Source organism: Carassius gibelio, chromosome A6, assembly GCF_023724105.1.
Source record: "Carassius gibelio isolate Cgi1373 ecotype wild population from Czech Republic chromosome A6, carGib1.2-hapl.c, whole genome shotgun sequence".
Classification (NCBI taxonomy): domain Eukaryota; kingdom Metazoa; phylum Chordata; class Actinopteri; order Cypriniformes; family Cyprinidae; genus Carassius; species Carassius gibelio.
This window is the reverse complement of record NC_068376.1, coordinates 23,133,392-23,147,340: the sequence shown is the minus strand read 5'-3', so window position 1 is coordinate 23,147,340 and position 13,949 is coordinate 23,133,392. Positions and strand designations below refer to the sequence as shown.

General features: G+C 36.2%; 2 protein-coding genes across 2 annotated transcripts; both read left to right on the top strand.

The window, feature by feature from the left end:
* The first annotated feature begins 2,661 nt into the window (after positions 1 to 2,661).
* Positions 2,662 to 7,587, top strand: LOC128015757 (protein transport protein Sec61 subunit alpha-like 1). The gene is made up of 12 exons (XM_052599854.1): positions 2,662 to 2,833; positions 3,750 to 3,817; positions 3,927 to 3,992; positions 4,110 to 4,188; positions 4,381 to 4,512; positions 4,629 to 4,738; positions 4,864 to 5,017; positions 5,106 to 5,266; positions 5,582 to 5,779; positions 5,897 to 6,088; positions 6,177 to 6,253; positions 6,328 to 7,587. The coding sequence occupies exons 1-12, from the start codon at positions 2,827 to 2,829 to the stop codon at positions 6,512 to 6,514; spliced, it is 1,431 nt and encodes a 476-aa protein (XP_052455814.1). The 5' UTR covers positions 2,662 to 2,826; the 3' UTR covers positions 6,515 to 7,587.
* Positions 7,588 to 7,738: 151 nt separating this feature from the next.
* Positions 7,739 to 12,942, top strand: si:dkey-197j19.5 (EF-hand calcium-binding domain-containing protein 12). Its single transcript, XM_052599856.1, has 7 exons — positions 7,739 to 10,061; positions 10,229 to 10,369; positions 10,468 to 10,621; positions 10,708 to 10,787; positions 11,018 to 11,219; positions 11,331 to 11,451; positions 12,078 to 12,942. Exons 1-7 carry the CDS (start codon positions 9,564 to 9,566, stop codon positions 12,295 to 12,297), a joined length of 1,416 nt encoding a protein of 471 aa, XP_052455816.1. The 5' UTR covers positions 7,739 to 9,563; the 3' UTR covers positions 12,298 to 12,942.
* The last annotated feature ends 1,007 nt before the right edge of the window (positions 12,943 to 13,949 follow it).

The window sequence follows — 13,949 nt, the reverse complement described above, 5'->3', positions numbered from 1 at the left end:
CACAGCCTCCCCACTTCTCTGAGAAGATTATGAGTGTGATCAAATAAAAACTGGAATTTCTCCTTCTGCAAATAATGTGGTTGCGTTAGCGTGTGTGGCAGTCACACCCTTTTTCCTCTCTGTAAAACATACACACAAACCACGAAGAAGGAAAGGGTGTGGCCACACACACCACATTCCTTAAGGAGACAGTGAGACTTATGAACATTTATGTAAATTTTATGTAATTATATGTAACATAATTCATACAAACATTCATTTGTAAATTGTCCTGTTGAAGTTAAATGGATCCTTCACTTACAATAAAATGGATTTATGATTTACTCTAAAACAAAAATATCAAATAACAAAATTGGCATGTTGAATAAAGGAATCTGATAAGAATAACTAACTATTTTCTGTCTGGGTTCAAATCAATGTCTTACATAAGTGTTAATAGTATATTGTGTGTCACACAAGCCATGCTTTCATTATGGATAAGAGAGTCCATTACCGACTGAGAAATACTGCCTTCTCAATGTAACATAAGATGAGTGAGAATTACCTGAAATTAACAGTGGTCTCAGTTCTCAAAATAAATCTCTCAGATTTAACATTTTGATAATTAGTGGTCTCTCCTCTTTGGAAAATGCAAATGCATGTGACACTCAAAGGTATACTCCACCTTAAAATGAAAGTTTTGTCATTAATCACTTACCCCCATGTCGTTCCAAACCCCAAAAAAAAGCTCTGTACGTCTTCAGAACACAATTTAAGATATTTTGGATGAAAGCCTTCACACTGCATTTTGGTCCCAGAAGGCACAATATAGAAATCACAAGTGCCTGTCTACCATTTAGAACTTAAGGCTGAGACTACACCGATGACTTCTTATAATGACCTTAATAAATAACTGACCAAATAAAGTCTGGCATTGTCTGGCAGGTATATTCAATTTCACTGTGATTTAATGTGTCAGAGTGTGGAATGTGATAAATTCTGATTGTGTGAAAGAGAGACAAAATGAAGGGAAAAGGGATGCAGAAATGACAGATACATTGGCATGTTGTCCTCTAAGGGCAAATTAATTGATGTAACCGCAATGGACAAAACTGTCCCCTGTTCAGCAGTCACTGTCTGTGTGTGTGTAATCCAGAAAATGCAGCCAGAAAGCAGTGTGAGAAATTGCAGTGGATAAGATAAAATCCTCATGGCTGTTTCCAAAAATAGATAAAATCCTGTGCATCTGTGTGAGAGCAAATTCTCCTTGCTGAAGTACTTTGTGTCATATATTTCTAGGATCAATTCCACATTAAAACACCATGACCAATCACACACAAACACAGTCTATTAATAGGTAAAAGCAAATAATAGTTACAACATGCCCTGTTTTCATTATTTAACAACCAGTGTTAGAAACTGAACATAATATACCACAGATGGGATAAGAAATAGCAGAGAATTAAAAATGATAGTGTATGTATGTGTGTGTGTGTGTGTGTGTTTAATATTCAAATTTAGGCCTAAAGAACTATAGGTTTAGAATGAGTTTAGATCCTCTGCAGATATCAGCAGCTTTGACAATGGTAAGTAGCTTTATAAGACCTAAATATTTAGATTTTTTAAATCTGATTTAATAGCAGCTAGATAATGAACATACATGCAGGATAAAATGCTTCTGAAATCAATTCCAAGGGCAAACGTTACCTCTTAATAAAACATAACCAACTCTTGCAATGTGAAGCTCACTTACTGAACATCCACAGAAAAATGAAAGAAAATACTAGACAGACATTTATTTGGTAAGTACCGGGAGCCCTCTGTCGGTTTGAGAAATAAATAGTGTAACAGAGAAACATTAATTTATTTAAACTTCTAACTTATGGTCCTGACACCCACTGGCCAAAAAAGAAAGTTTCTCGTTTAGCTTGGTTGTATTTTTATTAATTTATTATTAATTTATAATTAAATATAGCCTACTGGAAACTATGACTTTCATTTGGAAGACAATATCTGTGTTTAACCGAGGATTATAGGCTTTATTTATTTTTACATTTTGGATAATGATAATGAGTAAATGAAGCCTCCTCTAGTCACAAATGCCAACATAACAGCATAACAACTGTAAACAAGACCTAACGGCAGAACTGATTACATTTAAAATCTGTCTACGGCGCTTTACTAAAATCAACTCAATTGTACAAGAGCAGAATTTGATTGTACAATTAACTAATATGGAAAACACAAAAAAATTCAAACGTCACAAGCGGCCATAGATAGATCAATGCGTAAGCCTCTTTTACCCGGAAGTATATTGCAATTATTTGATTGTTTTTAGTTCCCTCTTTCAACTTTCTTTATTAAACTTTAGTGTCTAGTGATTCCATTACTATAACAAAACCTTATTACATTACATAAAAATAAATCCTACTAATAAATAATAAATACTATTTTAACCAGTTTAACGGTAAGATAAGTTAACATGTCTTATAAATTATAGATTTCTTTACGTTTATATCACTTTTTTTTTAGGTCTACACGTCACGTCACTTTCACGTTGTACATAACAACAGTAAAATCGAAGTAACATGCTTGGAAACATTTGAGGAAATGTACCTAAATGTACCTTATTTAGCCACTTGATCAAATTATAGGAGGTGAACCACAAGATCAACCGCGGCTCGCTGTTCCTCTGGCGTGTGGTAGTGTAGTGTTGACGTGTCTCTAAAGCGCTCTCCTCCTTCAGCTCAGCGCTTCTCTCTCTCTCTAACCCGGGCGGCGGAGCGCACCGGCAGCATAGCTCACTGGGACTTCATATAGTGACCGGGATTTCAGGAGACCGTCACCATGGGAAGTGAGTGCAATATTTCAGACCGTTTCTCGTGTGTTTAATGGTTATATCACACTAGAGCTCTGTTAGCACCATTAACATGCTAGCCAGACAGCTTTCTTTTATTGAAACCTGAGAGGCTTGTATAAGATTAAGACTTATTTTTCATGTATTTATTTCTGTACTTTACTGCAAATAAAATGCGTTTCAGTCCCTCTTTACTTTCTTTGTTTGGTTCATCAGTTGTTTTTACGTAAGCTAATTAATATTTGCATTGTTTTCTGTTGGCTAATGATTGAATTCTTCAGACAGCTAGCGTTAGCCTGTTAACGTTAGCTACTTTCTGCAAGTACGTCTGTAACGCTTTGTATTACTACAAATTTTTAAACGACTACTTCATATATTTATTTTAACATATTTAATAGCTAATACTGGGAGAAAAACTTTAGTATTTTGTTGGATTTACAGACCAGAGAGAGTAGCAAAACAGACATGTTAGTTAATAAAATGTTTAATTTGATAATTACTTGGAGGTTCATGAATACTCACGATAAAAAATCCGACAAACCGATGGATAATGTCTGATCTCCTGTGACAGAGTGTTAGCCTACATTGTATAAAAGGTCGGAAATAAGAGTTTCAGCTCATCAGTTTAATGATGACGACGCTTTAGATTGGCTAATGTTATGACTGAGTAGCTCAACACGGTTTTGGGAAGAAAATGACTTTCCATCAATTGTTCCTCTCAGTCTAAAATTTGAATTGCTGCTACTAAACCTTCTAAACATCTCGACAGTTTGCTCCACATATTGAGGTGTTAAAATAAAAAGCGAGTATGGTTTAGTAGATGTAATGTTGCATTCAATCAAATTGTATTTTCTTTTATTTTGTGGGAACAAATGTTTAATTTCTCCTTTACATATACATTTTTTTTTCTCAGTCAAGTTCTTGGAGGTTATAAAACCATTTTGTGCGGTTTTGCCGGAAATCCAGAAACCAGAAAGAAAGGTATAACATTGTACACCACATATATCACATGCATAAAAAAAGAAAAAAAAAGGTTAGTTTACACACAAACCTGCTGCATTTTAAACTAATATCTATGTTTATCTTTCAGATCCAGTTCAGAGAAAAAGTGCTATGGACCGCCATCACATTGTTCATCTTTCTTGTTTGCTGTCAGGTAAGTTTGGTTTCTAAATGAATGAAAATGCACTTGCCTTTGCTTCAGTGCTCCAGCTATGTTCAGTGTGTAAAAATGAGGTTAAGAGCTTATGTAATGTGTCTCTCCCTCTCTCAGATCCCACTTTTTGGGATCATGTCTTCAGATTCCGCAGATCCATTCTACTGGATGAGAGTCATCTTGGCATCCAACAGAGGTAAGACTGTTTCTGTACGTGTTATGGTGTAGTTTGTAGTGTTTTATTCAAATAGTATATTACATCTCTACACTGCCACCTAATTATTTATTGCTAAATTATTCAAGCATGTAATTTAAAGTTCTTTAAAAAAATGCTTTTATTTAGCAAAACATTGTGGGTCTGAAGTTTATTATTGATCCTGTTTTACAGGTACTTTGATGGAGTTGGGTATCTCTCCCATTGTGACCTCTGGTCTGATCATGCAGCTTCTGGCTGGAGCTAAAATCATTGAGGTTGGAGACACACCTAAAGACAGAGCGCTCTTCAACGGAGCTCAGAAATGTATGATTTTGTTGTTTTTGATTTGAGTGTATTGCATGTAAATGCAATTTTAAAAAAAAAAAGTAGTTTTAGATGTTATGATTGTAATGTTGTTGATGGCAATTTTTTTTTGTCAGTGTTTGGTATGATCATCACCATTGGTCAGGCTATTGTGTACGTCATGACTGGAATGTATGGAGACCCTTCAGAGATGGGTGCTGGCATCTGTCTGCTGATCATCATTCAGGTAAGAGAACATGTGCACACACAACTCTGGATTTTGTTTGGGTCAGTGATCAATGTGTCTTTTGTGATTCAAGAGTTTGTAAATGGATAAGAGATTTTAATTAGATCTGTGTGCTCTTCCTGTAGTTGTTTGTGGCCGGTCTGATCGTGTTGCTGCTGGATGAGTTGCTGCAGAAAGGTTATGGTTTGGGCTCTGGTATCTCGCTCTTCATCGCCACCAACATCTGTGAGACAATCGTTTGGAAGGCATTCAGCCCAACCACAGTCAACACAGGCAGAGGTATGCTTTCAGGACACAGCATCTCCTTTTGTACCATATTTTGAACTTGGATGACGATGATGACTGAATTTTGTTTGTGTATGTACAGGTACTGAGTTTGAGGGAGCCGTTATTGCTCTGTTCCACCTGTTGGCCACTCGTACTGATAAAGTTCGAGCTCTGAGAGAAGCCTTCTACAGACAGAACCTGCCCAACCTCTTGAACCTCATCTCTACAGTCTTTGTCTTTGCTGTGGTCATATACTTTCAGGTTAGTTTTTTTTTTTTTTTTTTTTAAGAGCCATAAAATGCAAGACTTTTAGTTGGTAACAAACCCATATGCATATGTTAGGTTTATTGTTGTTCATGGTGTTTTGAAAATTGTGTATAGATAGATTTTTATAATTTAGCACTTTTAATACTTTTATTGTTATTTGATATGTTGAATGTTGTTACTTTTTTGTGAATAATGCCTAGGCAATATTGAACGTTAATACTGAATATATTTGTAAACAAGCCAATGAAGTGCTTTAAAATAAAATAAATAAATTCAATAAAAAAAAAAAAAATTGTTTGTTTTGCACAGGGCTTCAGAGTTGACCTGCCCATCAAATCTGCACGTTACCGTGGCCAGTACAACACATATCCCATCAAGCTGTTCTACACCTCCAACATTCCCATCATCCTGCAGTCTGCTCTGGTCTCTAACCTATACGTAATCTCACAGATGCTCTCCACCCGCTTCAGTGGGAATTTCCTGGTCAACCTCCTGGGGACTTGGTCTGTAAGTGTCACCAGTGCTTGTCATCTTCCACTAAATTATATTGCAAATCAGACCAGAAACCAAACAGAATTAGATATGGAAGGGAAACCCTTCCTAATATTTTCTGTTGTGTTGTAGGATACCTCATCCGGTGGTCCGGCTCGTGCCTACCCTGTTGGCGGTCTGTGTTACTATCTGTCTCCTCCGGAGTCATTTGGTTCTGTGCTTGAAGACCCAGTCCATACTGTGATCTACATTGTGTTCATGCTGGGATCCTGTGCCTTCTTTTCTAAGACCTGGATTGAAGTTTCTGGATCATCCGCCAAAGATGTGCGTTACTAGTTCTTGTTCATGTTGTTAGCAACATTGTTTTTGGATATTTGATAAGAAGCTGTAAGGGCTGTCTGTGTGTTTTTAGGTGGCCAAGCAGCTGAAAGAACAGCAGATGGTGATGAGGGGACACAGAGAGACCTCCATGGTTCATGAACTCAACAGGTGAGCTAAAAACACATTAGCTTTTACTTCTTTGTGAGGACCTTTATTAATCTCACACTTTCTCTGTTGCTCAGGTACATCCCCACAGCGGCTGCATTTGGTGGACTGTGTATCGGAGGCCTTTCAGTAATGGCTGACTTCTTGGGTGCCATCGGCTCTGGAACAGGAATCTTATTGGCTGTTACAATCATCTATCAGTACTTTGAAATATTTGTTAAGGAACAGAGTGAAGTTGGCAGCATGGGAGCGCTACTCTTCTAAAGAAAAAAGAAAAAAAAAGACACTCACAGAATCACACATACACATACTTGCTGACACCGTATAAAACACTTTTATTATTTTTATGATTGTTGTTGTCATTTTATTTTTTATTTCTGTATGGTTTGAGCATTCAAAATGGTCTGTCACGAGTGCTGTCTTGGGAGAACATGTTCTTAGGTGTTAGTTCCAGCTGAGCGTTTTCTCCTTTTTGTCAGAAGTGGCAAAACGTTTCTAAAATTCAGTGCTGAAGCTGAACTTCAGTGATGGGACAGTGAAGATGGACTCTGTGAACTCTGACTAGGAATACTTGGGAGTTTTTCCTTCTCAGTCTGTCCTTCCTCCGTCTCATTGCGTCACTGAATCCCTTCATTCACCCTTATGTTTACCTCTTGTCTGATTCAAGTTATACTAGTTAAAAGGATTTTTCAGAAAGTTTTGCTGATATTGAGTGATTGACTTACTCTACACTGCCAAGTTTGTCTCCACACACACAGACTGTCTCTGTTACGTCTCAGTTTGTCATATATCGGTCTTGTATGTCATATATGCCCCCCCCCCCCCCCACCAATAATTGCTGCCGTTTAGTGTTAGACTCACTCTAGCTCCTCATACTTAATTTAAATATAAAAAATGTGATGGTTTAATTATGGCAAAAGATCTGAAAGCCAAACAGAGGGGTTTGGTTTCCAGTCAGCAGAATAGTTTGTTGTCGGAGGAAATGCAACACAGTGTGGTACCAATGGCATGGGGTTTTTTTTGTGCGCGTGTATTCATTTACACTGGTATCCTTTTGTACAGAATACAAAAGTTACACGGTAGGCTTCGAGGATTTTCAGTTTTTCAGGCAGACAGCGCTGGTTACATCTGAAGTCAGTTTACTTTCAAAATGAAGCCCTATTACTGTATCATTGGGTGTCTATATATGACATTTAATGCAGTGTGCAACCATGTAAAATAAATCTTTCCCTTTTCTTTTTTCTTTCTTTTTTTTTAACGATGTAAAAAGAAGTGTTGCGAACAAATATTCAGCAAAGACTGATTCTTCTCAATAAAAACTCATTTTTGGGAGGTAAGATTTTGTATTTGTTTATATTGTCTTTTATTTGTGAGCATGGCTTACTGGAATTTTAGTAATGCAGACCATGAAACAAAATTGTATTATGTCAATGTAAAAATGGCTCTGTTTCTCTCCTTTCACACATTACATGGTAAAATTTGAGATTTATTTTTACATTTTTTTTTATGCAGTTTCTCTAAAACAGTGGTTCTCAGACCTGTCCTGGAGTACCCCCAGCCCTGCATGTGCTGTATGTCTCCCTCATCTATTACACCTGATTCATCTCATCAGTGGAGACTACAGGACCTGAAGTGACTCGGGGATACGGGGAGAGATACAAAATATGCAGTGCTGTGGATAAAATTTGAAGATAAAATTTTTGTTCATTTTTGAAAATGTTAAGTAACTAGATGTATAACTAGAATATTTGGGGTGTAACTAGATCTAGTTAGGTGACTAGAATTTTTGGGGTGTTTTTAGTATCGTCAAGTTATGTTTACCAAAGGTGTTTACCACAGGTTTTAGTTTACTCATAAACTGGTAAACCCCCCTAGGAAAATCTCGAAGGAATCCCGCGGCGAATTACTCTTCCGGATTCTGACGTCATAGTCCCTTGGCGTTCTCTACTGTTTATTACATGATGGTATTTGTTTGAAAGCGGCATGACCAAATTAACGACATTAGGATGGATACATAGCAGTTTATAGTTGCTGGGGGACAGGACACTTTTAGAGTTGATACCGCAAGATATTGCTAACAAAGCGCTGCATTAGCTCGCTGCATTATATTTCCTTCTGCTCAATTTCCTTTACTATTTGTGTGTAAAAAAAAAAAAAATTACTACAATCAACGGATAAGGAAATTCACAGTTCATTTCTGAAATGGAATTTTAAACGTATTTAAATGTATTTATGTCATCAATCGTTGATTGTCAGTAAGATTAAGGTGAAGCATGGTTCTAGCTAAGACTAGAGTGCTAGCGATGACCATGTCGTAATTGGATGAATACTGACATAAATACTTAAAAACTCAAAGTGGAAATCCTGGGTCAGACCGTCAAATCTCTGACTTCAGCATAAGCAAAGAGTCTGACTCTCTGCCCCGCGGCCGCCCCACTGAGACCAATGATATGCCTTCACAGCTGCCCATAGCTATATAAAATTGGAGAACAACCAACTTCCATTTACCAACTTCATATTCCACTTTTGTTTTTTTTTACTTTAATCTATTTATATCTGTTTTAAGATAAGACATAAAGGACAAAGGTTGTTGTAACTTTGTTACATAAGTGTGTGATTTTAAGTATACTTAGACACATGTCTCAAACATGGTAATCGAGCGAGTACATGTGACGTATTTGTTTAAAATGTGTGATCATACTTTGATTAAAAGTTATGTTTGACCATTTAAGAATATATGTGTATAATTGTGTGCTGCTTTAGTCAAACAGTATAAAAGTAATTTAAATGGATCCAAAAGTTTGAGATTACTTAGAAAAGTTGAAATTTAAAGTCTTTGATTCAAAACCTACTGTCTAAAATCCGTATTCCACATGACACAGTAGATAAAGTCTTAAAGGTTTGGAATTATATGACGGGGAGTGACCATTTTTGATGTAAATGATCTCTTTCTAGAAAAATTCTGTCAGTCAAGGATATAGTAGTATAGTACAGTAAACTGTATTACTGTAGTATCATGCTATAAAAAGTATTTGAGATGCAACTGAATGTTTTTTTCTCTCTGTTTTAGTATATAATATAATTTAATTAAAGTAAAAGATGCTTCAATAAAGTCCATGACTTTCTTAAGTCAAAATGAACAAGCTTTGACCTTTGAGGAAGAAGAATGGATGTCATGGATACACATGTAAACATGCCACCCATAGACTTAGTTATTTCACAGCTACATTTTACAGAAGCGAGTGGCGTTGAATTAAAATCCAGGTATATTACAATCTAGCTTAATTTTATTTGAATAGCTATTTTTTAAATAATGCCAAAAAGTCCAGTATTCGGAACTGAGTGCTTAGTGGGTGACCCGAGATTGGAAGAGGAATTCAGGCGGTTAAAAAAACGAGACTTGACAGAGACGTACCTATTTCAACTGGCATGTGGTTCTTTGGGACCACAGAAATGCAGTGGTGGTGACTTGAGGAAGCCTAAGATGGATAAGATAAAAACATCAACTCGTCCACAGCCGAAACAACTTGACGCTCAACCTGCTATTCCTGCCTCTGCCCGCAGAGGCGCTGCTGAGTCCTACTCGCGTCTCCCTGGAGGCAAACCCGCGGAACACCCGGACTGGATCCGGGACAGGAAAGCGTTCAGAGAAGCGCTTGAAAGGATGGGAGACCTGCGCAGATGGCTCCACAATAAACCCATTCTTACCGACTCGGAGTTTCTCGTTATGGAACGAGACAGACAAGCTCAGCGGATGTCATCACTCCCTCCAGAAACAAGCATTGCTCCATCAGCACCAGATGCTATCACTGTACATAACTTGATAATGAAAACTGGATGGGAATGTGTAGTGCCTCTAGAAATGATACAACTAAAATTATTATGAAAAAAAAAAACACGATTTATTTCAACCAAATATTTTATCCGAATACTACTTTTGAGAGGGTTTTAAAATTTCTCAAATTTGTCTTTATATAGTCTTCGCGCGAGCTTAGACGTGAAGTTGAAGACGTGAACAGCTTTCTGCGCATGTGCGAACCCTGCAACCTCTTCAAACTCTTGGACTGGAACGAGACTGGTCAATTAAAGCGTGTAGACCTCTGTAATCAATTTAAGAAGGTGTGCATTTATATCTCTGGCAGTACATTTATTTTTTGACTTAAGATTGAGAACATTGTCGAAACAAACAGAATGTATATGTTTTGGTTTGTTTGTAGGAAGGCTTCTTCATACAACCTGAGCGGTTAAATGTGCTGATGTCCTCTTTAAATAGTAAAGATGGAAACTCAGTAACTGTGGAAGACCTGGCTGCTGGTATTCAGGCCTGGAGCAGAAAGCATCAGGAAAATGAAGAGCAGCAATCAAACCCAGGTATATCTTAGTCCGGGGTTAAAGATAGGGACAAAAACTTGCTTTCAGTGTGTAAACATCATAAGGTACAGTGTCTTGATGTTTAGGTTATTGGAATGCAGACTGTGAGAAAAGGATTGGGTCGAGACATTATCTTCCAATACATGGAGGGGAGAAAGATGACCAGGTACAGCAACACATAAACATATAAAAACAAATATCAAAGTACACTGCATTACTGTCAGTGACAGTCACAGTTCCATGTTCCTATACCAAAGTACTTTTTTTTTTTTATTAAAAACTGTTATAATTATTATCACAAAATTATAATCCTTAATAGTTTTTGAATAAAATTTGTTGATTGATCAAATTATGTCCGTTGAATTATGCTACATAATCGAATGTAAACATTTCTAGAAGGGCATGCAGGATGTGGAGGTGTTAGCGATCATTCGGAGAGTTCTGGCAGCCTCCAAGACCTCCTGCCCTTCTTCTCTGGGTGGACCTATGGGCAGAGAAGTGGATCGTTTCAGGAGACTTTGTTTCAGAGAATATCTGAAATCACTGGAGCAATGCCAACGACAAGCGCTTAATGTGAGCCAGGCCACACTACAGAAAGGTAAGTTATATATAAAATATAGAAACTGCACATACACACAAGGACATACTAAGATGGCATATTAAACCATTGTAAAACGAATAATGAATACAAATGCAACCTTTCTCCAAGTCCTGTTGCACCCTGGTGACATGAGCATGTCTAGCATCTTCAAATTGGGAGGGAAAGGTCACTTCGGGACACCCAAAACTCATCAAGCTGAAGGTGGCACACATAAGGGCCACAAAGAGATGTAAGTCACTGTATGATGAAAAATCTACTAATCAGGGCCAGGACGAGGGGTTTATATGTTATGACTGGTGTTATTTATTTATTTTTGTTAACTTTTATGACATTCAAAAGTTTGAGGTTAGTAAGGATTTATATATAAAAATAAAAAAAATCAAGAAATTAATGCTTTTATTCTGTACAGATATATTTAATTTATTGAAAGGGTCAGTAAAGACTTTTTACATTGTTAAAAAGATTTATATTTCAAATAAATGATATTCTTTTGTACTTTCTTCATCAAAGAGTCCTGAAAAAGATGGATAATGGTTTCCGCAAAAAATATTCAACAGCACAGCTGTTTTCAGCATTGTTAATAGGCTAATAATAATAATAATAATAAAATAAAATAAAATCTTGAATGTTTCCAAATGATTTCTAAAGGATAATTTGAGTAAAATTCAGCTTTGCCATCATAGGAATAAAATACAAATGATTAAAATAGAAAAAAGATATATTAAATAATTGCAATAATATTTCACAATTTTCTTTTGTACTGTATTTTTGATCAAATAAATGCAATAAATACAGATCCAAGGTTTGTATAAATAAGAATGTTTGAATTTGGTTATGTCTGTGTATGTGTTGTAGGAAGAAGCAGCCGGTGTGCTGGGCAGACCCTAATGCTTTCTGGCCTGGAAGGGAAGATCATGTGCGCTTGTTCCTGCCTGTAAAGACAAGCTCTCCTGCAATGGTTTTATTTCAGCGTATCAAAACTACTGTTTTGCCAAGTCCTGGCCACTGGCCTGTAAATCATTTAGGATACTCAACCTCTGGAGACATAGAAGCTCACAAAACGTACACCCTCTAGAATAACTTGTACCATATTGAATGTCTGTATTAAATAGGACATTTTTGTTCTGACTTTCTAAAAAGCAAATTTCCATTACCATTAGTTTGCATGCACAAGCATTGAAGTAATAGGTGCGCTGATATTTTTAGCTGCACAGGTTTTGTCACTCAACATATTCTATCTTATCTGTGACAGATTCAACTAAAACAGTCATGTTTGATTTAATAAATATATTATTATAATATTTCTCTCTATACTTTTTTTACAGTATGAAGTGTGAATGTACAAATATCTTGTGTGTGTTGTGTGAATAGAGCCCTGTTTCTGTATTCCTGATACCAGGGTATTTGCATTAGGAAGTATAAAGCAGAGTGACTAGTTTGATGATATAGATCAGGACACCTGTGAGTTAAAAAAAAAACAGAAAGAGCACACTTTAGCAGAGAGGCAGCAAAGATGGAGGACAAAGAGATGTCACGGATTTCGAGTTCGCTCCTGTCGACGCGCGAGAACGGTCTTCTCTTCAGTTTACTAAGCAATGACTGTAGTGTGAGTTTACTTTTTTTCTCTCATCCCTTTATCCTGTTTTTTTTTTATATATATATCACCAGATCTAAATACCATGTATACAATAAAGCATACTGTGCACAAGAATTACTGTTATTGGGCTTCCCGTAATTCACTGTTATTAGAGTGTGTTGTTTGAGATATGTGTCATTCTGTGAAATAAGTTTTTATTTTTCATACTATTTGCTTCAGCTAATAGTCATAGGAACATTTCTATCTATTTTTTCAATTAACTTGATGTTCAAAAATAATTTATATAAAATATATATATACAAATTTAAGCAAACATAACTAAAACAACAACATTAGTACAATTTTAACTGAAATGAATATAGAAATATCAAAATATATAATAGTATCTGAATAATACTAGAATAACAGTGACTGGGACACCCATACATGCTCTTCATGCTCTTTTGTCGATTTATCTGGAATAAACCACCTGATCCTAACCACTGACCACTGGTTTTTCTGGTTTGTAGAAAGAAAACATAGTGGTTATTTAAATGATTCACAGACATATTTAGAGCTGCAGAGTTTAGTCATATGACAGACATACAATTGTTCTTCAACTATGCAAACTTATGCAAACCGCATATTTCAGACAAAACTACATATTTGTACAGAGAAAAAGACATTGTACAATCACACCACCGTCTGCAGTGCTTCTGGATCTGTATTTGTGGTTAAACGTGTATTAATTTAAAACAAAATGATATTGTGTGTCTGTGTGAATATGCACTTAAGCATATACATTCAAAGTATACGTTTAAAGACACACTGTATATATTAGTGTGTGTGTGTATATTACAGGTTTTAGCATGTGGTATTGTCCAGCTGGTAATGGCAGTCCCTCCACGGAAAAAGGAGTGGAAAAGTCACAGTTTTGGAGTTTTATGTCTGACGCAAGATAAATCTGTACATTCAACATTCATGAGACTCTACTGTCTTAAGGTGAGACTAACAGATGTTACAGAAAGAGCTATTTTCTTTGGAATCAGAATTTCTTGGAATCAGCAGAAGTAGTTTCAGAAAAAAATATATATATAATTAAAAGTGTTTGTATATGATTTTGTGTACATTTCTTTAAATGATCTGCAAAT

What these genes read in the sequence shown, in the direction of transcription:
- LOC128015757 (XM_052599854.1), top strand. An exon ending in CTTCAACGGAGCTCAGAAAT is followed by an intron (nt 4,513 to 4,628) that starts GTATGATTTTGT and finishes TTTTTTTGTCAG; the next exon opens with TGTTTGGTATGATCATCACC. An exon ending in CTGGATCATCCGCCAAAGAT is followed by an intron (nt 6,089 to 6,176) that starts GTGCGTTACTAG and finishes GTGTGTTTTTAG; the next exon opens with GTGGCCAAGCAGCTGAAAGA.
- si:dkey-197j19.5 (XM_052599856.1), top strand. Translation starts at nt 9,564, where the DNA reads ATGCCAAAAAGTCCAGTATTCGGAACTGAGTGCTTAGTGGGTGACCCG. An exon ending in CAGCACCAGATGCTATCACT is followed by an intron (nt 10,062 to 10,228) that starts GTACATAACTTG and finishes GTCTTTATATAG; the next exon opens with TCTTCGCGCGAGCTTAGACG. An exon ending in TCTGTAATCAATTTAAGAAG is followed by an intron (nt 10,370 to 10,467) that starts GTGTGCATTTAT and finishes GTTTGTTTGTAG; the next exon opens with GAAGGCTTCTTCATACAACC.